General features: G+C 61.7%; 2 protein-coding genes across 9 annotated transcripts; one reads left to right on the top strand and one right to left on the bottom strand.

Annotated features, from left to right (window-relative positions):
• The first annotated feature begins 53 nt into the window (after positions 1–53).
• On the top strand, positions 54–20,335 carry CDH15 (cadherin 15). Its single transcript, XM_027617063.2, has 14 exons — positions 54–179; positions 6,575–6,733; positions 6,919–7,074; positions 8,139–8,283; positions 13,955–14,115; positions 15,026–15,154; positions 15,621–15,806; positions 16,646–16,899; positions 17,563–17,705; positions 17,870–18,106; positions 18,387–18,626; positions 18,772–18,908; positions 19,171–19,338; positions 20,103–20,335. The coding sequence occupies exons 1-14, from the start codon at positions 138–140 to the stop codon at positions 20,301–20,303; spliced, it is 2,358 nt and encodes a 785-aa protein (XP_027472864.1). The 5' UTR covers positions 54–137; the 3' UTR covers positions 20,304–20,335.
• Positions 20,336–20,832: 497 nt separating this feature from the next.
• On the bottom strand, positions 20,833–25,478 carry SLC22A31 (solute carrier family 22 member 31). Of its 8 annotated transcripts, none has more exons than XM_027617059.2 (9): positions 25,101–25,478; positions 23,644–23,747; positions 23,371–23,525; positions 22,909–23,077; positions 22,571–22,716; positions 22,365–22,473; positions 22,028–22,242; positions 21,604–21,715; positions 20,833–21,277 (listed from the first exon to the last, which is right to left on the bottom strand). In XM_027617059.2, the coding sequence occupies exons 1-9, from the start codon at positions 25,476–25,478 to the stop codon at positions 20,995–20,997; spliced, it is 1,671 nt and encodes a 556-aa protein (XP_027472860.1). In that variant the 3' UTR covers positions 20,833–20,994. The 8 variants fall into 8 exon arrangements, with proteins under 8 accessions (XP_027472860.1, XP_035580746.1, XP_035580747.1 ...); XM_035724853.1 differs by lacking the exon at positions 25,101–25,478 and adding an exon at positions 23,979–24,864 and having other exon boundaries at positions 20,839–21,277; positions 22,365–22,479; XM_035724854.1 differs by lacking the exon at positions 25,101–25,478 and adding an exon at positions 23,928–23,953 and having other exon boundaries at positions 20,839–21,277; positions 22,365–22,479.
• Between the last annotated feature and the right edge of the window lie 876 nt (positions 25,479–26,354).

The following is a 26,354-nucleotide window of genomic DNA, read 5'->3' as shown; positions in this document are numbered from 1 at the left end:
TAGGCCCCGCCCCCGCACACGTGCTGTCACTCACTCGGGCCCCCCCCCCCCGCCCGCGCACTTGTGCTGTCACTCAGCCCGCGTTGTGTTGGAGCAGGAGACCGCCCGCCGGACACTCGCCTCTACTCTGCCGGCCCATGGACATCGCGCTCCTCCTCGCCCTCGGGCTGCTGGCCCAGGTAAGGCGTCTGGCCGCGCGGGGTCCCTTGCCCCCCTACCCTGTCGGACGGTGTCACAGTAAAACGCGCCCGGGGGCCACCCATGAGTTGAGGAGTCATGGGTGGGTGCCCGGTGGGCAGCTCTGTTCAGGGCGCTCTGTGCCCCAAGGGGCTCTAGAGGTAGGGTAACCGCCTCCGCCAGGACCGGACGGGCAGCCAAGCTGGGTGGCCGCCGGGAGACCATCAGGCCGGCCCTTAACCGGAGGTGCGCCCAGCAACCCTGTGGGGCTTGTGGTGAGTGCCAGGGCGAGGGGGCGCAGCAGGAGCACCCCCAGCTGGAGGAGCCTGCATGCCAGAGTCTCTAAGGACACCCCTGCTGAGTTGGCAGATGACTTTGCTTGGTCTTGGGTGGAGCCCACACACCCCCACCCTGTGCCCAGCGGGCAGGGTCAGCTCTGGAACCCACTGTCCCTTGGGAGTGCTCTGGAGCCAGGCCCTGGGCACATAAAGCCTGCCACCCCCACACTCCTGGCCCGCCCCCAGTTTCCTGGTCCCTCTGCCGGGGGAGCAGGGTGGGTGGAAGGGAGCCCTTCTCCCCACCATGGTCACCCCCCAGTGTGGCCCTTTGGGCTGGGCAGGCGCTCAGCTGGGCCTGGGAGTGGAGCCCGTGGCCTGCCTTCAGGGACGGGACTGAGTCAGGGTCACCGGCCAGGGGCCAGGGCCGGGCAGTAGTGGGGCCCCTGTGCATACCCCAAGACCGTAGTTCTCCTCCACATGACAGGGAGTGAGCCCCCAGGCGTAGCCCGTTCACGCCCACAGGGCATTGCTGCTCCAGGGCTGGACGCTGGGGAGGAGCACCCACTCTGGGGGCTTCTGGGGTCCCCCTGACTCCACAGAGCTCTGACTGGAAGCTGATCAGGTGCCCACCAGCTGGACCCCCCCCCCCAGTAACTGTCCCTCGGGGCACCGAGCTCTGGGCACCTCCACCCCTACCCTGCGGCCTCCCCCTGTCCCTCCACGGTAGCCCCGCCCAGATCTGGGCCGCCCAAGTTCAGCTGGCTGCCCACAGCCTGCTTTCCTCCAGCCCTCTGCTGGGAGGCCACACCGCCCCAGGGGTCTTCTGGTTGCTCCCCTGCAGGACCCTACGCACCCCCCCACTGGGGTCCACTCCAGAAGGCGGCACACACCTCATGCCCCCTCCCCGCCCGCTGCAGGAACAGCAGTCCACCCCACTTGCGAACGGACCCAGTATATCGGACATGCTGGAGACTAGTTCCTTTGGGTTTGGGATGGGGATCTTTCACCAGGCCCCAGGAGAACTCTGCTGCAGGGGAGGGGAGTAGTCCCCTCCCGGATTCCTCTCCCCGCCCTGGGGCTATTGCAGAATGACCCCCCTACACACACACACACACACACAGCTAGAGGCTTTAGGGATTTGGGGGCACCAGCCACGGGGGCTTGGCCACTCAAGTTTTGCGCTCAGTGTGGCTCAGATGAGTGCCAGTGTGAGGGGAGCCTTCCTAGCCCCCTGAACTAGGTCTGTGTCAGGACCCTGCCCACCCCTCCCCCACCCAGCTCTCCTGTCCGGCCACATGGCAGCTGGTGGCTGCTCCTCGGTACCCCCTCCTCCACCTCCGTGAGCCCCCACCGCAGGCCAGCCCGGGCTTGGCAGAGCTGTCTCAGGGGGGCCCTGCGTGGGGCCCGGGGAAAGGACTCTGCATTGATCTGTTGCTTACCGGTAGGTTTGGACAAGGCATGGCCCTCCCCTTCCTGTGTCCCCTGAAGTCTCAGCCAGCAGGCTTAGAGTGTGTACTTCCAGAACTGGTCTCTGTCGGCTCCCTCCTCTGGCCCACACTGTCCCCATCGCGGGCCGACCCCTGGGCCCCCACCCCACCTGAGAGTGGTAGAGCGATGGGGGAGTGTAGATGTTCAGGACGAACCCATGCCCTGCTGGGAGGGGTCTAATGGTGTCCGCTGAGACACGTGGCTTCTGAAAGGATGATGAGGCTGTGCTCCTGGACACTTGGCAAAGTGTGAAGAGCCACCAGGGCAACGTGGCCACGTCCTCAGTATGGGGAGGGGTCCTCATCCCCACGGTAGGGTAGTGTGACAGTGACGGGCAGTGGAGGGAAGCCGGCTCCTGGACCACTGTCCTCTCCCAGGTGGGCAGGGCGGCCGGGGATCACAGTGGTGTGGCCCGAGTGGGGAAGCAGGCTGGGCGAACAGCTGCCCCTCTCCACTTGCCCCGCTGCTGTGGCCCTGACCCCTCCCTTGAAGCAGCAGCTGCAGGGGAGCGCAGGAGGGGGCCGTGGCAGGGGTGCCTGTGGGCCAGGGCAACAGCTGGGTCCATTCCTGGCGTGCCTGATGCCTGCCAGGCCATCCAGGAACGGGGTGGTCCGGATTCCAGCCTGGGGGGAAGGGGCTCAGGCCTGGGAAGCTTGTGGGGAGTGCAGACCCCACCCACGCTCCAGCAGGCTGCTGGCCTCCCACCTGGTTCCTAGAACATGAGAAACCCAGGGCAGGGAGCGGTGTTGGAGGGGCCTGCGCACTCGCCAGTGTAGGATTAACCCCATAACCTCTTCCTCGAGCCCCTTTCTGCAGCTGCGCTTTGTCAGCTTTGCCCAGCTACACTGGGCAGGTAAGAGAAAATGTTCCCTTCCCTGGATTCAATCACGTCACCGCGGTGGGCAGGGCTCTGAGAAGCTGGGCCACAGAAGCAAATGTCCACCCATGCTCAGGCCTGCTGCCTGCCATCTGAATCTTGGCAGTGGTTGTAGGGAGCCCCAGGGCCCCCTAAAGGCCAGCAGTGCCAGAAGATAAAGCAGGCTCTCCTCACTTGACACCCAGCCCTCTCAGTCAGCAGCTTCTCTACCCAGGGTGGCCACCCAGGGCAGGTGAGCATCCGGCTTTCTTCCCAGGCTCCTGGGAGACTGGGCCGTACCGTCTCATTCCTTGTTCTGGACACACCAGGGGCTAGTGGAGAGAAGCAGAGAACTCTTGGCCGCGCCCAGGTGGAACAGATTCCCGCAGGGGGCAGTGGGGAGCTTTATGGCTCAGACACCCTTGGGGTTGGGTGTCGGGGCTGGGGGCCGGCGCAGCGAGGGCACAATGGCCCATGTCTCTAGAGCTTGCAGACTGTGCTCTCAGGTTCTTGGTAAGGGGAAGGCCAAGGATGAGCATGGGGGTGTCGTTGGGCATCATGTGGGGGAAGTGGATCGATGAGGCCCCTTGGCTCTGGCCTGACATGGGAAACAGCAAGGCTGGGCGGCGTAGGTGAGCCCGTTCCACTCCATGGTGTTTTCCGTGGTGGCCGTCCTCTGCCCATGTGCTGGGGGTCTGTGTGACCTGGCTTTGTCTGTGGGGCTTTGTCCTGGCACCAGATGTCCCGTGATCCCCCAGGTGGCTCCCAGGCCTTGCCCCAGCTGGCCACGTCGTCTGGGAACGGGGTGGTAGGAGAACAAAGACCAGCTGAGCAATGCCCCGGGTAACCGGAAGTGGGCTGTGGCCCAGCCCAGCCACCCCACCCACTGCAGCCTCTGATCTGGGCAGGGGGCCCCTGCCAAGGCTCTGTGGCTTCTGCTGACCTCCTGGACTTGGGCCGTGGACAGACTGGGGCCCGGGACTCCCAGGCTCTGGCACAACCACACTGGCCCCACAGCACACACTGGTGGACATCTGGGAGCATCAGCCAAGGCAGCTGACAGGGACTGGGGGGGGCAGCCGGAGGCGGTGTGTGGGCTGGACGGGGCAGACCGTGTCCCCTCCTGTTCCTCCAGGAGCTGGGGTCAAGGACTGTGTGCGGAATGTCCCCCACCTGCCCCCCCCAAAGTGCTCTCCAGCTCCAATCTCCTCCACACTGAGGCTGGGCTGCTTCCAGAGCGTGCTTCTGTGAGTGGTGGAGGCTCAGACACCGGTTCCCCGTGGCCCCCAGCTCTGGTGCTCTCTGGCTGTGTGGGCTCGAGCAAATGGCTCAGCCTCTCTGAGCCCCGTGCTGGGGAACCGTGATGTGAGACAGTCACCGCCCCTTCCAGGGGCTGTGAGGGCTGAGAGAGGGCCCGGTCAGGGGGACAGGAAGTGAGAGGTGGAGGACCAGGGAGGATGCTGAGCGCCACGCTGGCCTCGGGGTGCTCAGGAAGCAGATGCTGTCCCCACTAGCGTGATGACAAAGGCCAGCAGGTCTCCACTTGGTGGAGACAGCTGACCTGGAAGTGGTTTGTGCTTCGTGGTTTTGGCGAGAAAGCCCCCACTGTCCCAGGCAGGCTGGGGACCGGTGCTGCCATCTGTCAGGCTGCAGGTGGCTGGGGGGCCCGGCCAGGAGCTGGGTCTTTTCTATAAACCGCGTTCGCAGCTACCTAGATTCCAGGCCCCTGGGGTTTCAGATGATTAAGCAGGAGGATTCCAGAACTGAGGAGGCGGCCTGGGGCCACAAGGAGAGCTGAGCGGTGGCTTGAATGTTACTGCTGTTTTGTCTACAAAGCGCGTCCAAATGTGTTATGTGCTAGCCCCGGGCACAGAGACAAAGCCTGGCTGGGTGTGGGGGAGGCCGGGACGAGTGTGGAGGCAGCTGACATCTCCCTCCTGCCCCTGTCCTGTCCCAACCCAAAGCACGCCACTCACGCGTCACCAGTGCCTCCTCCTGAGGCCACAAGGCCACCCCATCCCATGCTCGCCCCTCTGTGCACTGCGTGGCCCAAGGCAGCGCCTGGGGGGGTGAGCTCAAGGGGTTGACGAAGGAAGGGGCAGCCAGGAAGCAGGGCCCCCCCGTGGAGGCGCCCTGGGAGCCACCCCGGGACCCCTGAGCAGGAGGGAGCCCCCCTCCCCAGAAGGGCCCAAGGGCCTGGAGACCCTGTGTGGGGCCAGGGAGCTTCTAGGGCCATCCCTGGAGCACCAAGGGCTGGTGTCTGGGAGGGGGAGCCCCTCTGAATGCCCCCAGCCTGCCGGCTGGCTGGTCCTACCCTGGGCTTGGGGATGGGCCGGGCAGGGCGTTTCTACCGGGGTTGTGGGGTGGGCGTGGCCAGCCTTGGAGGGCACATTGCTCACATTCTCCTGCAGCCAAACCCAGCTGGGTCCCAGCCGGTGACCCGCCCACTCCCCCAGGCCCCAGCCCCGTCCGACAGCTCTCTCCAAGCCCGACCAGACTCTGCTCCTGGATACCCCAGTGCCCAGCCAGCCACAGAGCCCGAGCCCGTGCTGCTGGGGAGCCTGCGGCAGAGACCCCATAGCTAAACCAGGGCCATCCAGGAAATTCGGGTTGTGTTTGGGGGCTGCAGCCAGCTCTGCCCTTAACTCATGGGATGGGTGCCTTTTCTGGCCTCCGTCTCCATCTGAGCTCTGAGGTGGGACTATCTGTGGTCACCATGGGGAGCTGACACTGGGTCTCGAGAGACTTTCGGTGTCACGGCTGCCCCCCTCCTACCATGCTCCTTCATGGCCCCGGTTCTGAGCCCAAAACCTGGCCCAGGGAAGGGCCTGGGGGTGTGCCTGCCTGCCCCCACCCCACCCCTGGGGTGCCACATGCCCTCATCCTCCCTTGGCAGCCCTACAGGCCCCAGGCCCCTCAGTTTCCTGGAAAGGGAGGGAGGAACGATCCCTGGGTTCCAGGAGCCAGAGTACTGGTGTGACCTCGGTCCATGGTTCTGGGGCACCCGCATGGAGGTGGCCCCTGGCATTGCTGTCCCGTCTCTGCCCCATGGGCCCTGCATACCCACCAGCGGCTGGGTCGGTCTGCCCTGGGAATTCAGAGCAGTCTCCAATCCCTACTGACGTCCTGGAAATCGAGGCCTGTCTTCCTTCCCACGGAGCAGCCGGGAGATGCCACGTGGGGGCTGCCCCTCCAGACCCCTGAAGAGCCTGAGCAAAGGCCTGCCTCCTGGAAGCATTTGGAGTCCTCAGACAGGAGCATGGGCCTGGTCAGCCTGGACCAACCCTTGAGAACTGAAGCCCCGAGGAGGCCTGGTGGGGCTGCTTGTTGCCTCCAGGGCCCCACCCCTGACAGATCCAGCCTTGGGGAAGGGGAACGACGCCTCCAGCACCCGCCTCTCTCGCCTGCCCCACCCCGTTAGCCACACTCTGCTCATACGAAACGTCCCTGGGAGGCCCCCTTCCCCAGCTGTTGTTCCCGGTGGCTGCCTTGCCCCCTACTCTGCCTCCCACTGCCCTGAGCACCCCGTGCTCCCCAAACCCTGGCAGCCTCCATTCCTCCCAGCTGCTCCGCAAGCATTCAGGCCTGGGGCAACTCCTGGTCCCGGAGCCCCCCAGGGGAGGACAGGAGCCAGATGCAGGGCGGTGGGGGCTCCAGGCTGAGGTGTGGCTGCTGGGGTCTCCCGGGGCCATGAGCTCAGGGCTCTGATGGTTGGCGTCTCTGGGGCCCAGCTCACATACTGTGTGATTGACAGCTGTCTCTGTCTTTGTTGTAGAGCCTGGGCCCGTCCTTGGGGGTCTCTGCGCAGAAGAGGCCCAGTATCCTATACCCCTGGCAGCGGGCACCCGCGCCAGGCCGTGTGCGAAGAGCCTGGGTCATCCCCCCCATTAGTGTATCTGAGAACCACAAGCGCCTCCCGTACCCCCTGGTGCAGGTGAGGGGGCCAAGGGCGGTCCAGGGCAGAGCAGGGGCTGGGCTGTTCCTGGTGGGTCCCTGAAGGTGTGTGGTTGAGGACAGGTACGCCTTTGGGGCTGTAGGCTGGGGGAGGGGTCAAGGCTGTGAAGGGGAGGGACCTTGGCTTTGGGGGCATCTCCCTCAGCCTGTGTTCTGCCCTCACAGATCAAGTCAGACAAGCAGCCCCTGGGCAGTGTCATCTACAGCATCCAAGGTCCTGGTGTGGACGAGGAGCCCCAGGGCGTGTTCTCCATCGACAAGTTCACGGGGAAGGTGTTCCTGAATGCCATGCTGGACCGGGAGAAGACAGACCGCTTCAGGGTGGGGCCCACTGTAGTGGGGGCTGGCAAGAAGCTGGGGGCCTCCTCCCACCAGGCTCCTGGTCCCAGGGTTGGGGCATTAGGCCACATGTCCTTCATTGGGAGATAGGCACAAGGATTTGGGACTAAGACCTGCAGTCCAAAGAAGGTGTTGAGAATTATATTCCCATTTAACAGATGAGCATGCACAAACTGAGGCCCCGGGGAGGTGGAGCTTGGTCCTGCTCAGGGAGGCTGTCAGCCTCCCAGAAAAGCACCACTGGACCCTGGTGTAGTCTTCACCCTACATCAGCTCTGCCCCCAGCCTGGCTGCGTGTGGTGGGAATGGGGTGTTGCGAAGAATCCCACGGTATGGCAATTCCCAATGGCAGCAGTCCCTTGCTTCCCTTGATTCCAGGGACAGTAGCCACCCCTTGGAGGAGAGCTTTGAGACCGAGGCTGGCGGGGAGGGAGATGAGGGGCCCGGCCGGCACTGGCCAGAGGCTGCAGAGCGGAGTGTGGACACCCCTGAGCTCCCCTACGGAGTAATCCGCCCTCCCCAGCCTGGCCTCTCCAAAATGCTGGGATTTTCCCTGGGGGTGGGGGCGGGGTGGGGGGGAGGCTTCTGGCTTGGGATTTCCTGTGCTCGGACTTCAACAAGCTCTTGGTTGTTTCCCTTACACAGAGTTATCAGAGCCCGTGGTGTCACGGGGAAATGGTACCACACCCACTCTCCCAAAGTGTGGGAAGTGGTTTAATTTTAAGTGTTCGTGTATTTAGTAAGCTTCAAGAGGAGCCTAAACCAGTTAGCAGAAGGGAAGCGGGAGGGCTGGTGAGTCTCACACAAAGCACAGCTGTGAGCTCCCCAGCAGCCAAGGCAAGAGGGGAAGCTGTGGGCCAGCAGGCTGGTCTTCGGGGAGGTTGCTTCGGCCATGCACACATCCCACCCCGTGCCGTTTGTCCCCTGTTGAAGCTGGCGTTCCCAGCGGCACACCGAGTCTGCACTCGCTGTCCCTTCGCACAGCCTGGTGGGAACCACCCAAATCTGGCGAGCACAGCACCAGCCCTTCCTCTCTGCTTGGCTAGCTAAGGGCCTTTGCTCTGGACCTGGGAGGAGCCACCCTAGAGGAGCCCACGGACCTGGAGATCGTGGTCGTGGATCAGAATGACAACCGGCCCGTCTTCCGGCAGGAGGCGTTCACGGGCCAAGTGCTGGAGGGTGCAGTCCCAGGTGAGGGGGAGCTTGGGGGGCTTCCGCGGAGGGGCTCCAAGTCGGTCCGAAGGCCCAGGGTTCCCTTCAGCAACACTTTCCGTGATCCTTCGAACAGTCGGAAAATAAGCAGACACTCCAGGAGTAGGGACTTTCCACAAGTCAGCTCGAGTCACTTCGCATTTCAGTATAAACTTCAAACCCCAACGTCTCCCCAAACGCAGTGAGAGGACTCGCGGATGGCCAAGCTCTGGGGGCCACTGCAGCTCTGCACCGAGGTAAAATCCACACGACATACAAGGATCCACTCCGTGGATTTGGCACAGGCACCGGGCCCTAACCAGCTCCTCGGGGCCGGTTTCAGAGCTTTCGTCCCCCCAGGAAACCCACCCCCATTAGCAGTCACCCCGCCCCTTGCTTCTCAGTCCCACATCTTGATCGCAAATAAACCTTCTGTCCTTCATGAGTCTCTACGGGATGGCCTTGCTTCTTCACCTGTCCCAGGCCGGACGGACCTCATTCCAAACACAGCTCCCTTCTTCCTTCCCACTCTGCTCCCAGGGGTTTGGGGCAAAGCTCGGGCAAGCCGTGCACCTCAGGCGGGGAATGTGGACTCATGGGAGGTGGGCTCCTGTTTGGCCACTCGTGGTTCTTTTATTTCATCTCAGTTTTTGTGTTTCGAGACCTAAAATATTTTTTTTACTTCTATTTTTTAAAAAAGATTCATTTGGGGCGCCTGGGTGGCTCAGTTGGTTAAGCAACTGCCTTCGGCTCAGGTCATGATCCTGGAGTCCCGGGATCGAGTCCCGCATCGGGCTCCCTGCTCGGCAGGGAGTCTGCTTCTCCCTCTGACCCTCTCCCCTCTCATGCTCTCTCTCTCTCATTCTCTCTCTCAAATAAATAAATAAAATCTTTAAAAAAAAAAAGATTCATTTATTTGAGAGAGAGTGTGTCTTCTCCCTCTCCCACTCCCCCTGCTTGTGTTCCCTCTCTTGCTGTGTCTCTCTCTGTCAAATAAATGAATAAAATCTTTAAAAAAAAGAGAGAGAGTGTGTGTGAGCACAGGGCGGAGGAGTAGAGGGAAGGGGAGGGACAGTCTCAAGCTGACTCCACGCTGAGTCCATGCGGGCTGGATCCCAGGACCCTGAGATCATGACCTGAGCCAAAACCAGGAGTCCGACGCTTAACCGGCTGAGCCATCCAGGCGCCCCTACTTCTTTTTATTTTGACATAATTTGAGACTTGCAAAAAAGTTGCAAAGAATTGCAACAGAGATGTAATGTTTATCATGTTTGCTTTAAGCTTTTTTTTTTTCTTCTTCTTTTTTTCCTTCCTTCCTGCCTCCTTCCTTTCTGGACTGCTGGATGCAGACGGGATCCCCTCAAAGAATTAACCCTCATAACTTTGACACAGTGTAACTCTCAGAATCAGGAAGTTAATGTCGACACACACTAACAGTTTCAGCCCGGGGATGCCTTTATAGCAGAGAACATCTTCTCGGGCCCCACCTCTCTTCTTGAATCCCCCATGTGTTGGGGAGTATTGTCCACCTTCTCCAGGAGAGGCTCCCACACCCTGACCCGTTCTTTCCCGGCTCTGTCGGGTAACGGCCCAAACACCTGCTCAGCCGTAGATCTGGCTCTTTTGGCTGTTTGATCATCGAGGACGGATTCTTCTCTCGCTCTTCTGCATGTGAAAGCACAGGAGAGAGGGAGGGAAACAGTAGACGTCTGGGAATGCAGGATGGCTCTGCTTGGGGAGGCAGCGGACGGGCCGGTGCAGACGGTCTTCTCTGCAGCGGGGCTGGCCCTGGCCTCTGTTGCCGCCTTAGTTCAGCCTCCTGGGGCTCCTCTTGGTATTGATACTGTACGTCAGCTTCAGCAAGCCCTGCGTGGTCCATGCACAGAGGACTCTTTCCATGCTCCTGTCCCCCTCCCAGGGTGACCGCTGTTGCATGGTACCTGGGCAAGGCTCTGTCGGAGCAGGGGGTCTCCGTTGTAGGTGGTCCCTGTGCACCTGAGCCTTTGGAGTGGAGCTTTATCGGGGTTCTCTCCCTCCAGCTCAGGGCAGCGTCCTCCCCTCCCCCTTCAGTCCCCGCCATTGCCCAGAACATTACTGGGTGTCTAGTTCTCCTTGCCCCAACCTTAGGCAGACCTTGCCTGAGCCACAGGTGCCCTCCCAGGCTTCCTCCTGCCCCTGTATTTCTTGTGAGCCCTCCAGGGCCGGTGGAGAAGAGCTGACCATGGGCACAGACCACCCTGTGTGGGGGCTCCCAGGACTTTGAGCCGTCACGGTGGTCCACACTCAGCCTTGGACAGTCTGATCCACTTCCTCTGTCTGCTTGCCTGCCCTGCTCCACCAAAGGTGAAGCCTCTACATGTGCACCCTGTCCTCAGAGAGGCTGGGCACATCCTGGATGCCAGTTTATCATTTTACCTTGTGCCCTCGCCAATCAGACGAACTCAAGTACGATTTTGTGCGTCACCCGCGCATTCCCGCCGTTAGCTGGGGGCTGCATTCCCTGCCCACCATTCTCCTCTGTCTGCAGTAGTAGTCGCTTAGCCGTTAGGTTTTTAGGACATTGACTTTTTTTTTTTTTCAACAAAATTTTGTTGTGCTGAAATAAGTACAAATGCTACCATCCTACCCATTTTTAAGGGGCAGTCCAGTGGTACGAGGTTTTTCATAGTGTGGTCTGGCGTCCTCACCACTCGTCCCTGTAACTCTCCTTCTTCCCACACAGAAGCTCTGCCTCCCCTTCCCCAGGCCCTGGCTCCCGCCATCAACTCCCCACCCCCATCGATCTGTCTACTCTGCGGACCTCCTGTCAGTGGACTCATACAGCCTTTGTCCTTCTGTGACTGGCTGGTTTCGCGGACCACGAGTGTCCTCCGGGTCCAGCCTGGAGCACGTGTCAGGTTTTCCTCCTCCTTAAAGCTGAATGATACTCCATTACGTGGATGGACCACATTTCCCTTATCCATTCACTTGTGCTTGGACACTTGGGCTGCTTTCACGTTTTAGCTCTTGTGAATAATGTTGTTGCGAATGTGCGTGTACAAACAGGTCTTCAGGCTCCTGCTTTCAGAAGTGGAAGTGCTGGGTTATATGGTAGCTCTGTGAGTGATGCTATGCTGTTTCCCCCACAAGCAGCGCACGGGGTCCCAGTCTCTCCGCATCCTGGCCAATGTTTATTTTCTGGGTTTTTGTTTGTTTGTTTGTTTTTGTTTTTGGTAGTAGCCACCCTAACAGGTGTGAGGTGCTGTCTCACTGTTGTTTTGGTTTGCACGTCCCTGATGATGAGTGACGTGTGGAGCATCTTTTCAAATGCGTATTGGACATTTGTATATTTTATTTAGAGGAATGTCTCTTCAGGTCCTTTGCCGAGTTTTGGATTGTGCTGTGTTTTTGTTGTTGAGTTGTTTTTTCTTTTTTAAGATTTTATTTATTTACTTGACAGAGACCCAGCGAGAGAGGGAACACAAGCAGGGGGAGTGGGCAGAGGGAGAAGCAGGCGTCCCGCGGAGCAGGGAGCCCGATGCGGGGCTCGATCCCAGGACCCTGGGACCATGACCTGAGCCGAAGGCAGACGCTTAACGACTGAGCCACCCAGGCGCCCCTTGTTGTTGAGTTTTATGGGTTCTCTGTATACCCTGCATAGTCCTTGATCTATACAGATATATCTATATGATTTCCAAATATTTCCTCCCATTCTGTGGATTACCTTTTTTACCTGGTTGGGAGTGTCTTTGATGCACAGTGTTTGAAAATGTTCATGAGTCCAGTTTGTCTAGTTTTTGGTGCTGATGCCTTTGGTGTCCTATCCGGAAATCATTACCGAATCCAGTGTTGTGAAATGTTTGCCCTGTTTTCTTCTAAGAGTTTTATAGTTTTAGGTCTTACGTTTAGGTTTTTGATACACTTTGAGTTAATTTGTGTGTATGGTGTGAGGTAAGGGTCCAACTTCATTCTTCTGCAGGGAGATGTCCAGCTTTTCCAGCACCATTTGTTGAAAAAGACTGTTCTTCTCCCCCTTGAATGGTCTTGGCACCCTGGCCAAAAATTACTTGACCACACGTGTGTGGGGTTATTCCTGGACTCCATTCCACTGGTCTATCTCGTGGCCATACCACACTGTTTTGATCACTGTACCTTTGGAGGAGTTTTGAAATCAAAAAGTATGAGTCTTCCAGTTTTGTTCTTTCTCAAGATTTGTTTTAGTTATTTGGGTTTCCTTGAGATTCTGTGTAATTTTAGAATGGTTTTTCTACTTATGCAAAGAAATTGTCCTTGGGATCTTGATAGAGATTGCATTGAATCTGTAGATCACTTTGGGCAGTACTGACATTTAATGATAATAAGTCTCCCGGGGTGCCTGGATGGCTCAGTCAGTTAAGTGTCCAACTCTTGATTTCAGTTCAGGCCATGAGATCGAGCCCCACATTGGGCTCCAAGCTGGGTGTCCCCTACCCCCCTAAAAAGAAAAAAAAAATATATATATATATATACACATATTATGTGTAGTATATAAATATATATTTCATATATATCCTATAAAAACTTATATATATGTATGTATGTATTTAAAGTCTCCCAATCCATGAACGTGGGATGTGTTTCCATTTACTTGTGTCTTTCATTTCTCTCTGCGGTGTTTTGTAGTTTTCAATGTACAGGTCCTAACACTGACATTCTAAAGCACCTACGCAGTTATTTTGGAGACTGTGGGTCTGAGTGTGAGTTTGTGTGGTTGGATTCGGGATTTGCACTTTGGTGATGCCGTGTTCTCCTTGGTGCATCCTTTCGGGAGGCACACATGTCTGGTTCCTGAAGACACTGGCTTTGATCTGCTCGATAAGGGAGTGTCTGCCAGGCTTCTCCACTGTGATTTTTATATTTTTCCCTTTGTAATTAATAGGTATCTTTTGGAAGATACCCTGAGACTGTGCAGGTACCCTGTTACCCCTTACCCAGCAGAGTTGGCATCTGCTGAGGGTTCTTGTTCTCATGGCTGGGAGGTGCTGGTTCCCTCCTGCGGTGTCTCTTCTCCCTTCGTCAGTGGGCTTTCTGCTCTATGAGGGCACTTCTCCCCTGTGTACGTATGTGCCTGTGTATGTTCCATGTTTTGTTTTTTTATATTTCTCTGGACTCTCAGAGTCTGATTCATTCAGTGGGTTATGATTCGTTACAGCCATTACTTTGATGCCCAGATCGTCCCACGTTTGGCCAGCAGGAGGCTCACCAGACTGGCTTCTTGTTGGGCCCTTCCAGCGGGCAGAGCTGGGAGCCATGCTCCTTTGTAGACAGATGTGTGCACGAGTGTGTTGTGTGTGCCACTCACACCTGTACATACATGTCTCTCACCTTCGTTAGTCGTGAGTTCCCACTGGCCCTCTGTCTCCCCGGGGCTGGCCCCAGGGTTTCCAGCTGGCTCACCCCATGTGACCCGGGGCTCTCGGCCCCTCCTGGGCTGTCTCCATGTCTGGGAACACGGGTGTCAACTCTGGATTAAATATGTATATCAGACACCCTGCTTCCTCCTCCAAACAGCACAAGACAAAAGGTTGAAGTTTGTGCAGGCCAGATGGGGGGCTGGACCTGGCGTGGTGGGCCACAGGCGAGTGTTGAGACGCATCCTGGGGGTCAGGTTGGCACCTGTGTGCGTGTCCCTGCTCATCCCTGTCCTTACTAGGCACCTACGTGACCAGGGCCGAGGCCACAGATGCTGATGACCCAGAAACCGACAACGCAGCCCTGCGGTACTCCATCCTGGAGCAGAGCAGCCCCCAGCTCTTCAGCATTGATGAGCACACAGGGGACATACGCACCGTGCAAGTGGGTCTGGACCGTGAGGTGAGATGACCTCAGACGCTGGGGGGCAGCCAGGGGCCCTTCTGACCCATCTTTGCCCACCTTGTTGTCCCTCTGAGCCTGATGGGAGCAGCTCACTTCCAGTTGGGCCCCCTGCCCCAGCCTTGCCTGCCCCAGATGCTCCTCCTGCCACAGGAGCAGGGAGCCCTCCACTTGCTGCAGACCCTCGCAGTGGCTTGGGGCACACCCTCAGCTGGGACACCTCTGCCTCGTGGCTGGTTGTGGGGTTAGGCCTGAAAGTCCGTCCGTGCAGTCTGTCCATGCAGCGCCTGGCCCTGACAAGTCCTCAGTGTGCTTTCTGCCAAAAGCCTCTCTGCCTGGTTGCCTGCAAAGGCTTCAGGCTTCCTGGCCTCGGATAGAGCCATGCAAGTGGCTCCACAGTGACCAGTCATGCTCTGGAGTAATAACCACTCTGGCGTAGTGTTCCTCTGTGGGGACCCCTGCTGCCCCTCACTGCCGGGCTTCTGTCCAGCTTTGACACCTCTGGGAAGCCCTCCTTGGTTTCCCCGTGGCCACCTGCACAGCTCTTCCGGTCCCTTGCAGCCTTAGGTGGTCTTCATTGGTCTGTCTCTCTCTCTGCCTCTGGACATGGCTCCCCAGGACAGGGACCCAGCTCGCTGGTGCCCTTCAGCATCCAGCATGCAGTAGGTGCTCTGTGAATCTTGTCCAACTTGGTAACTGACCTCTTGCCCCCTCACAGGCTGGCGCAGAGTGTGGGGTTGGCAGTGGTGTGGTCAGACCCAGAGAGCCAGGTAGCACGTTTGGCCCCAGAGCTTGGGACCAGGGCAGGGCGCTTGGGGCCACTTGGGGCTCCGGATGCCCACAGGGCTCTCCTGTGAGGGTTTCTTGCCCCACCCCCAGGCCCCCTGACTGCGTGTTCCTGTGCCCCCAGGTGGTCGCCTTGTACAACCTGACCCTGCAGGTTGCGGACATGTCTGGAGATGGCCTCACCGCCACGGCCTCTGCCATCATCACCCTCGAGGACATTAATGACAATGCACCTGGGTTCACCGGGGATGAGGTGCTGCCGCCTTTCACACTCCTGCTGGCCCCTGCTGGGGACTGCCCTTCCCTCCTCCGGCTCCTGGCAGGGACATGGGACCTTGTGGAGGGATGGGAGGTTGGGTGCTTTGGAGAAGGAGCCGTGCATGGGTAAGGCAGAAACCCAAGCTAGAGTAGTTGCTGTGAGCACATAAGCATGGTCGGAGGAGCTGGGAGAGAGGCCCTGGGGAGAAGCAGCCCTTGGGCAGCAGGAAGGAACCTTCCCTACAGCCTTGTTGTGTGGGAGGGGGCAGCCAGCCCTGCCCTCCAGGAGAAGGCAGCCCACAGGGTGCCTGGCACACAGCTGGACCCACAGAGTGGGGCTCGTGGGCACCGCTGGGGGGCTGGGTGGGCCACAGAGTTGGCTGGGAGGGAGCGAGGGAGGGCATCCCTGCACAGGACCATCTCCCTGCCCCCTGGCAGTAATGAGGGCTGGGCTCCCACAGTTCTTCATGGAGGTCACAGAGGCCATCAGTGGAGTGGATGTGGGGCGGCTCGAGGTGGAGGACAGGGACCTGCCAGGCTCCCCCAACTGGGCAGCCAGGTTCACCATCCTGGAGGGCGACCCCAATGGACAGTTCGCTATCCACACAGACCCCAAGACCAACGAGGGCGTGCTGTCCGTGGTGAAGGTGAGTGGGGTGCGTGGCTCTCCTAGCTGGGGTCTGGCTGCTGGCCCCGAGCACAGGGGGCCCTGTCTGGGGCATCCTCTGGAGAGAGCAGAATGCCGGGGGGGCCGGGAACGCTGGGGCTCTAGGCTCAGGCCACACTGGCCCCAGGGCACCAGGACCAGAAGGAGGGGCGCCCCCACCGCCCACGGGCTGTTTATGGAGCTGTGTCTCTTCAGGTGTGTGGTGATGTATATAAACACAGACCGCACCTGTGTCCGCCAGATGGGAGACCAGAGACACAGAAGCCGTGGTAGCTACGTGGACGCCACATAGAAATGCAGGTCCACTTAGATACGATACAGGAAGGGCTTTATTGCAAGAAGCCGGTTTGCAGGGCCGGCCAGCAAGCTGGAAACGCCTTTCTCCTCAGGAAGATCTCCGTTTGCTCTTGATGACTTTGGGCTACTGAGGAGGCCCACTCAGGTCATCCAAGATCATCTTCATTTAAAGTCAGCTGATGGTAGAGGTTAATTTAACCCCAGCTACCAAACCGCTTCTCCACAATCCCCTGATGAGTGTTGCCCGAGTCACTGGGGAGCACCACCTGACCAGAGACACATAAAGCTGATGACACAACACCTAACACATTCATTTTGAGTGATGAGTATTTATCGTTTTTACATCATTCTTTGTGCCTTTTGGTCCTGAATCATTTTTCTTTTCCAGGGCTGAAAAGGGCAAGGGACTGTGAGGAGAGACAGCAGGGCAGCAGGACCCCTGTGGGGCCTCGCAGTGCCCCATAGCTGCCTCTGGGGGGCCCAGAGTCGTGAGTGACTTCCAGTTCTGCTCCCCCTCTCCAGCCCCTGGACTACGAGCGTTGTGAGCAGTACGACCTCACAGTGGAAGTGCAGAACGAGGCTCCCCTGCAGGCAGCCGCCCCCAGGGCTGAGCGGGGCCAGGCCAGGGTCCACGTGCAGGTGCAGGATGTCAACGAGGCGCCTGTGTTCCAGGAGAACCCACTGCGGACCAGCCTGCCCGAGGGGGCGCTCCCAGGAACCCCCGTGGCCTCCTTCTCTGCCGAAGACCCTGACACACAGCAGCTGCAGAGGCTCAGGTGGGGGCTGCAGGGGTAAGGTAGAGGGAGCTAAGGGCCCCGTTTGTCCATTTCCCAGCCAGGGCCAGGAGCACGGCTGAGGGTTTCCATCAGTGCCCTGATCAGAGGGTGGAGGGCTCGTCTGTGCATCCCTGAGGGTCCATGGGGTCTCACGCCCTGTGCATGTGTGCGTGCTGCTATGAATTTGTCCCATAAGGCAGGGCTGGGACCTGCCCAGTCTGTTCTGGCCAGCCTGAGTGCCCAGCCCTGTCCATTCTGGTGAGCTGATGCTCCCATGGGGTCAGCCGTTCAGAGTTTGGATTTCACCCCCAGCACGGCCCTGTGTATCTGTGTCTGTCTCCACGGTGCCCAGGTGTTAAACCTTGCTGTGGTACTCAGTGGCCATGGGGCCCTGGCCCCGGACCTCAGTTTCCTCATCTGTCAACTGGGACAGTAAACACCAACTCACGGCAGTTGGAGGACTAGCTTCAGAGGTGCACGTGTATGCATATGGTGTGTATGCGTGTGGGGAATGTACACAGGTGTGTGTGTAAATGTATGGGACATATGTGTGTGTATGCATGTGGGGGTGTATTATACGTATGCGTGTCTGTTGAAGTGTGACCACACTCCTGGGGGTTCTGTGAAAGCTCAGGGCCACTCTGTCCCCTCCTCGGCCAATAGCTACTCCAAGGACTACGACCCGGAGGACTGGCTGCAAGTGGACAGAGCCACGGGTTGGGTCCAGACCCAGCGAGTGCTCAGCCCAGCATCACCTTTCCTCAAGGACGGCTGGTACAGGGCCATTATCCTGGCTTTCGATGATGGTGAGGGCTGAGCCTGTGCCTAGGCTCCCGGGCTCCCTGATCCGGGCTGGGCATCCCTGTCACTGCCCAGGGGCTCAGAGCTGTGCACTCCATGGAGCAGACTTCTAGGGTGGGCGCTCTGCTCTAGCAGAGCAAGGAGCCCACCAGGCCTCTTCTGCCTGCAGCCTCCCCACCTCGTACGGCCACTGGGACCCTGTCCATTGAGATCCTGGAGGTCAATGACCACGCCCCTGAGCTGTCCCCACCATCTGGTAGTGTGTGCAGCAAGCCAGATCAGGGCTCTGGCCTTCTCCTGGGGGCCACGGATGAGGACCTGCCCCCCCACGGGGCCCCCTTCCACTTTCAGCTGAGTCCCCGGGTCCCAGAGCTGACCCAGAACTGGAGCCTTAGCCAGATTAATGGTGAGCTCCCCCAACCACAATCCTGAGGGTCCAGACCGGAGACGGGTGGGGTGGGGTGGGGGGGTTCTCAACACCGTGGTCCTCTGGTTCCCACTGCAGTGCATCCTCAGACCGGGCGGAACTTCACTCGCAGGGTGCAGATGGGGAAACGGAGGCCCGGGGTCTCGGGATCCCCGCCCAGCAGCAGAGGGCGCGGAGGGGCCCCGGAAGGATAGGGTGGGGGTGGGGTGGGGACTCCTTTGGCCCGGAGACCCCTTCTGACCTTGGGCGCCCTCCGCAGTGAGCCACGCGCGCCTGCGTCTACGCCACCAGGTCCAGGAGGGCCTGCACCGCCTCAGCCTGCTCCTCCGAGACTCAGGGCAGCCGCCCCAGCAGCGCGAGCAGCCCCTGAACGTGACAGTGTGCCGCTGCGGCCAGGACGGTGCCTGCCTGCCGGGGGCCGCTGCCCGGCGCGCGGGGGGCGCGGGCGTCAGCCTGGGCGCCCTGGTCATCGTGCTGGCCAGCGTCATCCTGCTCCTCTGTGAGTCCCACGTGCTGACACCTGCTGCCCGCAGGCCCCGCCCCCAGCCGGCCCCGCCCCGCCCCCCGCCCGACGTCCGGCCCAGCCTCTGCTTGAGGGCCAGGCACCCACCCCCTCCTGTCTGCTCTCCCTCCTCCCCACTCAGTGCTTGCCCTGCCGGCGGCCCTCGTCACGCGGTCCCGGCAGCAGTCCGGGGACAAGGGACTTCTGCACGGGCTGCACGACGACCTCCGGGACAACATCCTCAACTACGATGAGCAGGGGGGCGGAGAGGAGGACCAGGTGAGGAGAGGGTGTTGGGGGATGTGGTGGGTTAGAAATGTTAAGTGGTGGGGAGGGTCCCTGAGGAGCCGAGGCTGTGGGCCCCCACCCGGCACCCCCCCACCCCTCCCCTCTCCCGCCGTCCAGGAGGAGGGGCGGGGCCCCAGCTGGCCGGCAGGTCCTCAGAGGTCCTCGCCCCCAGGCACGTCCCGCACAAGGTGGCTGGGAGGGAAAGCCCACCCTGTGATTGATCGGGGCTGAATCCCGCCTACTTCGTCCCCAGGATGCCTATGACATCAACCAGCTGCGCCACCCAACAGAGCTGGCAGGCCTGCGCGCCCCCCTGGGACGGCCGCCACTGCGCCGAGATGCCCCGTTCAGCCGAGTGCGCCCCCAGCCACCCCGCATGCTGCCCACCAGCCCTGCCGATATCGCTGACTTCATCAGTGACGTAGGTGCCCCTGGAGGACCACAGCCACAAAAGTCCTGTGGGAAAAGGAAGCTGACCAGCCCCTGGGGGATACTGGTGGGCGTGGTTGAGCTGGGGTGGGTTGGGGCTTGCTCTGGAGCACTTTCCATTGGGCACCGACAGAGAAAAGTGGGTGTGCTCCCGGGGTTGGGAGTGCAGCTGTCCCTGGAATCCAGGCGCCCCCGTAGTTTATGTGGACACAGCATCAGAGAGTTCCTGCAGGAGATGCCCAGAACACAGGAACCCACTTGCAGGGGCTGAGGGAGAACACAAGGGCACCTCCCACTACTCTACCACGTGCCACGCCTGCTGGCACAGGAAGTGCTCCGGGTCAGAGAAACACCCCGACAGATGCCTGGGCAGGAACAAGCCCAGGTGCAGGTCACAGCTAGGAGGGTGTGTGACCCTGTGGGTGACAGGGCAGAGATGGAGGTGACAGAGGCATTTGCAAAATGTTTTAAAAGGGAGAAAGCAGGTGGTCTCCCAGGTGGGACGTCAGGGAGTCTCGAGTATCCCAGCCCTAAGGAAGAAGAGCCACCCAGAGGGAAATGTCTCCTCACATCCTGGGCAGGGGCTCCCAGCTCTTGTGTGCTTGGGGCTGTGCCCCTCAGGCCTCCTCTGCCCATCCGCCCCCGCCCCCAGTGTCTATGCCTTGGGCTAGCTCGCCCTGTGCTGCCGTCTGGGTGGTGGAGGGCACCCGGGGTTGGAGTGTGCGGGGGTCCTGAGCTCCCGGGGCCTCTCTGCAGGGCTTGGAGGTGGCAGACAGTGACCCCAGCGTCCCGCCCTACGACACAGCTCTCATCTATGACTACGAGGGGGATGGTTCTGTGGCAGGAACACTGAGCTCCATCCTGTCCAGCCTGGGGGACGAGGACCAAGACTACAGCTGCCTCCGGGCCTGGGGCCCGCGCTTCGCCCGGCTGGCTGACCTGTACGGAACCCCGTGAGGGCCAGACCCAGGGCCAGGGCAGCGGGCTTTCTGATCAGACCCCAGACACGGAGGGCAGGCGTCCTTCCCAGGACAGGCAGCCTGACCTCAAGGGCCTGGTGCGCAGCTGTGAGGGCCGCCTGACCTCTGCAGAGGCGGCCAGAGGGTACCGGCCTCCGTCCCTGAGGCCCTTGTGCAGGCTGCTTCTGCTGGGGAGACCCGAGTCCAGGGGGCCCACAGCCTGGAGCGCCAGACCGCATCGGAAAGGAGAACCAGACAACCCGGCTTTCAGTCGCCCCCCACTTTCGCAGACCTCATCTTTGTGTGAAAGGAAGCAGCCCTCTCCCCCCAGAATTAAAAACGTGCTCTTCTCTCCATGGCGGGCGCGCAATGACCTGCAGAGCCCAGCTCCACCCGCTCCTGTCTGCGGCACTGGGCTGCCCCCAGCCTCCCGCAGCCCCCCAGGGCGTGGGCATGGTGGGAGGGGCTGCAGGCGGTAGTGAGCTACACGGAGCCGGTGGGCCCCAGGGGTGCGGCCTGCGGGAAGCAGTGAGGACGCCAAGTTCCATGGATGCCTTTATCCTGGGGGGCGGGGAGGCGAGGAGCGGGGGCCTAGCGGGGGTGGTGGGGGTAGGGACGGCTCCGCCCGCAGCCCCGCCGCACCGGCCCGCGGCCACCCGAGGGAGCTGCGGCCAGCTCTCCTGGCACCGCTACTGCGGACGGGGGGTGGGCGGCAGCAGCGGCAGGTGGTCCGGGCCGGGGCGGCCCCCGCGGAGGGGGGACCGGCACAGGCGGTCGGCGTCCTGCACCGACGCGGGCAGCCCGCGGCCCCGGCTCTCCGGCAGCAGCAGGACGCACAGCAGGGCCAGGATGGCGAAGGAGGCGAAGACCACGTGGTGCAGGAAGAAGCCGCGCCGGCCGTGCAGGTCGGCCAGGGGGGCGGCCGCCTGGCCCAGAAAGCCGGCCCCCAGCACGAGGCCCAGGCCGGCGCCCCTGCGGGAGAGGGCCTGGTGTTGGGGGGGGGTGGGGGTAGCCAGGGAGACGGGAGGTGGCGGGGGCACAGTGTGGGGGCTCCAGGAAAACCAAACTCAAAAGTTTTTGTGGAAAGAGGTTCTCTTCCCCATCCTGGAACAAGTTTTGTTCTTTTCATTAGGGAAATGAGGAACCGGCTTTTCCCCTGAGATTCTGTCCTCTCTGGGGGCTGCCTCAACTCTGCCCACCCCCCACTCCCTTCTGTGACCAGTGTCTCCCAAGCCCCCTGGGAAGGGCGGGTCTGAAGCCTGGGTACAGAGGACTGGGAAGGCTGGGTGCGGCCTTACCTGGTCACTGTGGGCAATACCTCTGCCGCAAAGAGGCTGCTGAGAGCAGACACGGCCTGGGAGGCCAGGAGGCCCAGGACAGAGAGTGACCACATGGTCCATTCTGGCAGGTCTGGGGACAAGGAGAAGGCTCCCATACTGCCCATGGGGCCCGGCCTCCCAGCCTTTCACCACGCGGCTGCACCCTGTGCTGGGCGGGGGGTGTCAGGTGCTCCCGGCCGCCCCTACTTGAACCAGACCCTTATATCGAGCCCCTTCCCGTAGGATCCTTCGGGTGTCAGTTTGGCTACACAGCGGGGACATGAATTGGGTAAAAGGCACAGCTTCATTCCAACACCTGTGCCTCTGACTTGTGGGCCCAGGAGGGGGCTGATCCCAGTGCCCCACATCAGACCCTCAGCCAAACCAAGGACTCCACACTCACACTGGGTCCCGGCAAGAAGCAGCAGGGACGCCAGGCCCATGACCAGGGTGCCCAGCAAGAGGACTGGGCGTCGTCCCCAGCGGTCCCCCGTCAGCAGCAGGAACACAGTGGCTATGGCCTCCAGGCCAGCGCCCAGAAAGTAGGGCTGGTAGAAGGCGGGCTCACTCGGGGTCAGGCTGCGGAGGAAGCTGGCTCTGATGCCCCCGCAGATCAGCCTGGGAGGGAGGGAGGCAGGGAGGGGGCAGCTATGTCCTAACCAGGACAGGGGACTCCAGCAACCAAAGACCCACCCTGGGAGGAAGGCTCAGACAGCCCACCCACACCCTCCCCTCCTCACGAACTGAAGCCCAGGATGAGTCCATTTCTCCAGGCGATGCAGGTGTGCCGGAGCTCCAGGATGGAGTGGTACCGGGGCTGGGGGCTTCCTGCACCCAGCATGTCCAGTTCTGTGGCTCCGGGGATATGAGGGGGCACAGGTGAGGGGCCGACCCTTCTCCCCCTTCCCCAGCACCCACATCTCCCTTCTCCTGGCTGGTGCATTACCCGTAGCCAGGGAGCTCTCTTCCTCTGAGCTGTCCTCGGGGTCTGCGCCCCCAGCTTCTGCAAAGTGCCACAGGATCTTCCTGGCTCGGGCTGGCTGTCCCGTGGCCAGCAGCCAGCGGGGAGACTCGGGAAACAGGGATGGGAACCTGCAAGGGCGGGGTGAGGATGCCCCCGGGTCCTCTCTGTAGGGATGACCGAGGCCAATGCCCCCGCCTGGGACCCAGGGGGAGAGAACATGCCATGGCTTCCTGGGTCCCTGTCCCAGTCCCACATGCATGGAGGGAAGCTACACACGCAGCCTCCACCGCTGTTACTGAACCATCTACCACCACACTTACCCCCAAAAGAGCAGCAAAAGCCCCGTGACCAGGGCGCTCAGCCCCTGCAGAAGGCGCCAGTCCTGCGCGAGCAGGGCCAGGCCGGGCAGCAGGAGGGTGCCCAGCACCGAGAAGAGGCCAGCCGCCACGGAGAACACCAGGCGGTGGGGGGGGTCGCACAGCTCCAGGCCTGAGCAGAAACAGCCTGAGACCAAGGCCTCTTGGGACAGCTGCTCTGTCCAGGGCTGTGGGGGACCAGTCACTAGCCTGCCAAGTCTGAGGCCACCCACTGCCTCCTCCAGCTCCCGGACCTTCCCACCAACAGCACAGCTCACAGAACAAAGAGTGCCCCTCCCGCCTTCCCCAGAAGGGCCCTCGGTGGGAGTGCCAGAGAGGCCTCTTGTGCCACCTGACTCGGCCCCGCAGCCAAGTGGGAGGCCTTGCCGGAGGGGGTGCTCCCCGCAAGCACCCCACGGTACTCACGAGCCACGTAGAGGGCCAGGGAAAAGCCTGCCAAGGCCCCCCCATGAAGCAGCCTCAGAGCCAGCAGGGCAGGAAAGCTGGCCGCCAGGGCCTCACTGGCCCCCAGGCCCGTGGCCAGCACTAGGGAGGCCACAAACACAGCCCGACGTCCAAACCTGGGGGGCGGCCGGGGACACACGTGGCTGAGGGTCAGGACAACTTGGGGATCTGGCTAGACCCCGAAGAGCTTGAAGGTAGGGCTCCTGGGGCAGAGGGGAAGGGCCAGCACCTCACCAGTCACAGCCTGCACCCAGGAGGACACAGCCCAGCAGCCAGCCCAGGAGGTGGCTCATCTGCTCCAGAGGCACCTTCCAGCCGTCCTCACACACGAGGTTCCACTGCGGGGGACACCAGTCACCTGTGGGCTGGCCAGGTCCACCCTCCCCCGTGCCGGAGTTCCCAGAGGGTCAGGCTGCCAAGGGCCCTAGATGTCCCGCTCAAGGTCGCACAGCACACTCTCCTGACTCTGGTAGTAGTCTTCCGCTGGGATTTGAACAGTTCCTGGTCTGAGGCCCTACCTGGACCCCCACGTCTGTTTTCCGCTTTTCTCTGGATAGGGTCCCACTCACCTCCGGGCAGCCAACGCCGTCCCACCACAGGTGACTCTTGACTGGCCTACCGCTGTGCCAAGGGCCGCGCCCTCTCTCCCCCTGCCCTGCTCGTTTGAAGAGTGATTCTGGGAACGGGCTGGAGGGCTGGGCTCACCCACTTTTCCCAGACAAGGGCCCTTGACCTCAGTTTTGCCCTTCCCCACCTCTCCTTCCAGGTGTCGGCGCCTTCTCCTCAGACCTAACATACTGTTAGGGGTCACATTACATCCGAGTTTTTAGTTTAAAAACCAAACGTTCGTGAAAGCTGGGGGGGAGGGCTGATTGATCAGTACCCCAACGAAAGGGCAGGAGCCACAGGGAACAGAGTGGGACGGAGGAGAAGCCCAGCCCGTTTCAGGGCTCCAGGCAGGGATGTGGCAACCCTGTCCCAGTTTCCACACGGGCCAATCCACCCAGGGACAGAGTCAGGGCTGCGGGGCCCAGGCCAAGAGGGAGGCAGAGCTGGGCAGGTCCTAGCCCGAGGGAGGAAGGAGAGGAAGAGGGGCCTGGGAGGTTCCAACTGCCCCCTCCCCATCTCTTCCCACCCAGACCGCTGAGTTGCCCCCGCCCCGCCAGCTTGTGTGCACATCAACGGGAGGGTTTGCTATTTCTGGGTGGCTACCTTGATTCAAAGCCTCCTGTCTTGGGAACCCAATTTCGACACCTACATGGCCCAAAGCCACAGCTTACTCAAAACGTTGGTGGCACTGAAGTGCCACGTACCGCGGACCACCTGGCGCTTATTTGCTCATACCTTCAGCTGAACTCCTCTTCCTCCAGGCTGCCCGCCCACACTGGCGGACCTCGGGCAGCAGTTCTGCCATTAGGCCTAGCCCCCGTCTACTTGGGCATCTGCTGCATCATCTGACCCCCAACTAAGAGCGCAGCATGACAGCCCCAGCAGACCAAGGGCAGAAGACAAGGGGGAAGGAGGAGGTGGGGGCAGAGGAAAGGGGGAGCAGGGGACGGGGCACAGAGATTGGGGGGGCGGGGGAAATGTAAGGACAGAGAGGAGAGAGGAGGCGGGGGGGGGGGCCGGGTGGAAGGCGGAGCGCCGGGGACCCAGCCCGTGCGACGCCCCCCCGCGGCTCGGGCGCGCACCTGGGTGACCGGGCTGCGCAGCAGGCCGGCGGCGGGCAGCGTGTAGTACCAGCCGCGCGTGCAGGGCCGGGTCCCGTTGGGGCGAGCGCGGGACGCGGACTCGGGGTAGCGCAGGAGCAGGCAGGGGCTCCGGGCGCGCGCGGGCCCCAGGCGCGGCACGCTGGCGTCGAGCAGCGCGGGCCCGCGCAGGACGCGCAGCGCGGGGGGCAGCAGCGCGGGGTCCGGCCGGCAGTAGTGCGCCGGCAGCGCGGTCAGCAGCGGCTCCGAGCCCAGCGCCAGCCCCAGCGCCACGCACGGCAGCCACGAGGCGGCGGCCAGCAGACGCCGGGCCCGGCCGAAGCCTCCCGCCGCGCGCAGAACCCGCGTCTCCGACTCCATCAGCGCCTCTGCGCTCGGCCGGACGGGGCCTGGGCGGGAGCGGAGCCACTGAAGGCGGGTCCCTGGGGCCTAGAGCGGCAGGGGCGTGGCCCGAGAGAGCCGGCTAGGTGAGGGTCACCGCGCCCTCGCCCCCGCCACGGGGGTTGCGGAGGCGTAGTTGTGGCACGTGGTCAGCTCGGCGTCCAGGGCAGCCGGTGGTGCGGAGCGATCATGGGGCGTGGCCGGCGGGGCGACCTCGTGCGGGGGCGTGGTCGGCGGGCGGGGCCGGCAGGAGGGGTTCTCGTGCGAGGGCGTGGTCGGAGGCGTGGCCGGTGGGGCGTCCTTGCACGGGGGGCGAGGTCGGAGGCGCGGCTGGCAGAGTTGGCGCTCACACGGGGGCGTGGCCGGCGGGGTGTCCCCCGGGCGGGGGCGCGGTTGGTGGGGGCGGGGCCGGGAGGGGGTGCGCGTGCGGGGGCGTGGCCGGCGGGGCGTTCTCGCGCGGGGGCGTGGCCGGCGGGGCAGTCGAGGCGCTCAGGTACGCTCGGCGGGCTAGGGGCCAAGGTCGTGTCTGTCCCGGTGGTGCGGGTGTCGCGGCCGAGCGGAGTGTGCTGCTGGTAAGGCGAGGCCCCGCTGGGGAGTTTGAACGTCATCGTAGGTTTGTGCGGCGCGGGCCTCGCCGTGGCGGCGTCGCGCGTGCGGACGGCGGGGTCTTCCTCCCCAGACCCGAGGTAAGTGGCTTGGCCTTCCGCGTCTGTGTGCGGCTCTGGGGACAGTTGTGTGGGGGGGAAGCTGTAGATGACGTTTATAGGACGCCTGGGTTCCTTGTCCCGTTTCTTGGCTTTGCGAAGGGACCCTGGACCTGCCTTGCGTCTTACACGGGCAGCGTTCCGCGTGTCC

This window comes from Zalophus californianus, chromosome 17 (assembly GCF_009762305.2).
Source record: "Zalophus californianus isolate mZalCal1 chromosome 17, mZalCal1.pri.v2, whole genome shotgun sequence".
Classification (NCBI taxonomy): Eukaryota; Metazoa; Chordata; class Mammalia; order Carnivora; family Otariidae; genus Zalophus; species Zalophus californianus.
This window is presented reverse-complemented; position numbering and strand designations above follow the sequence as displayed.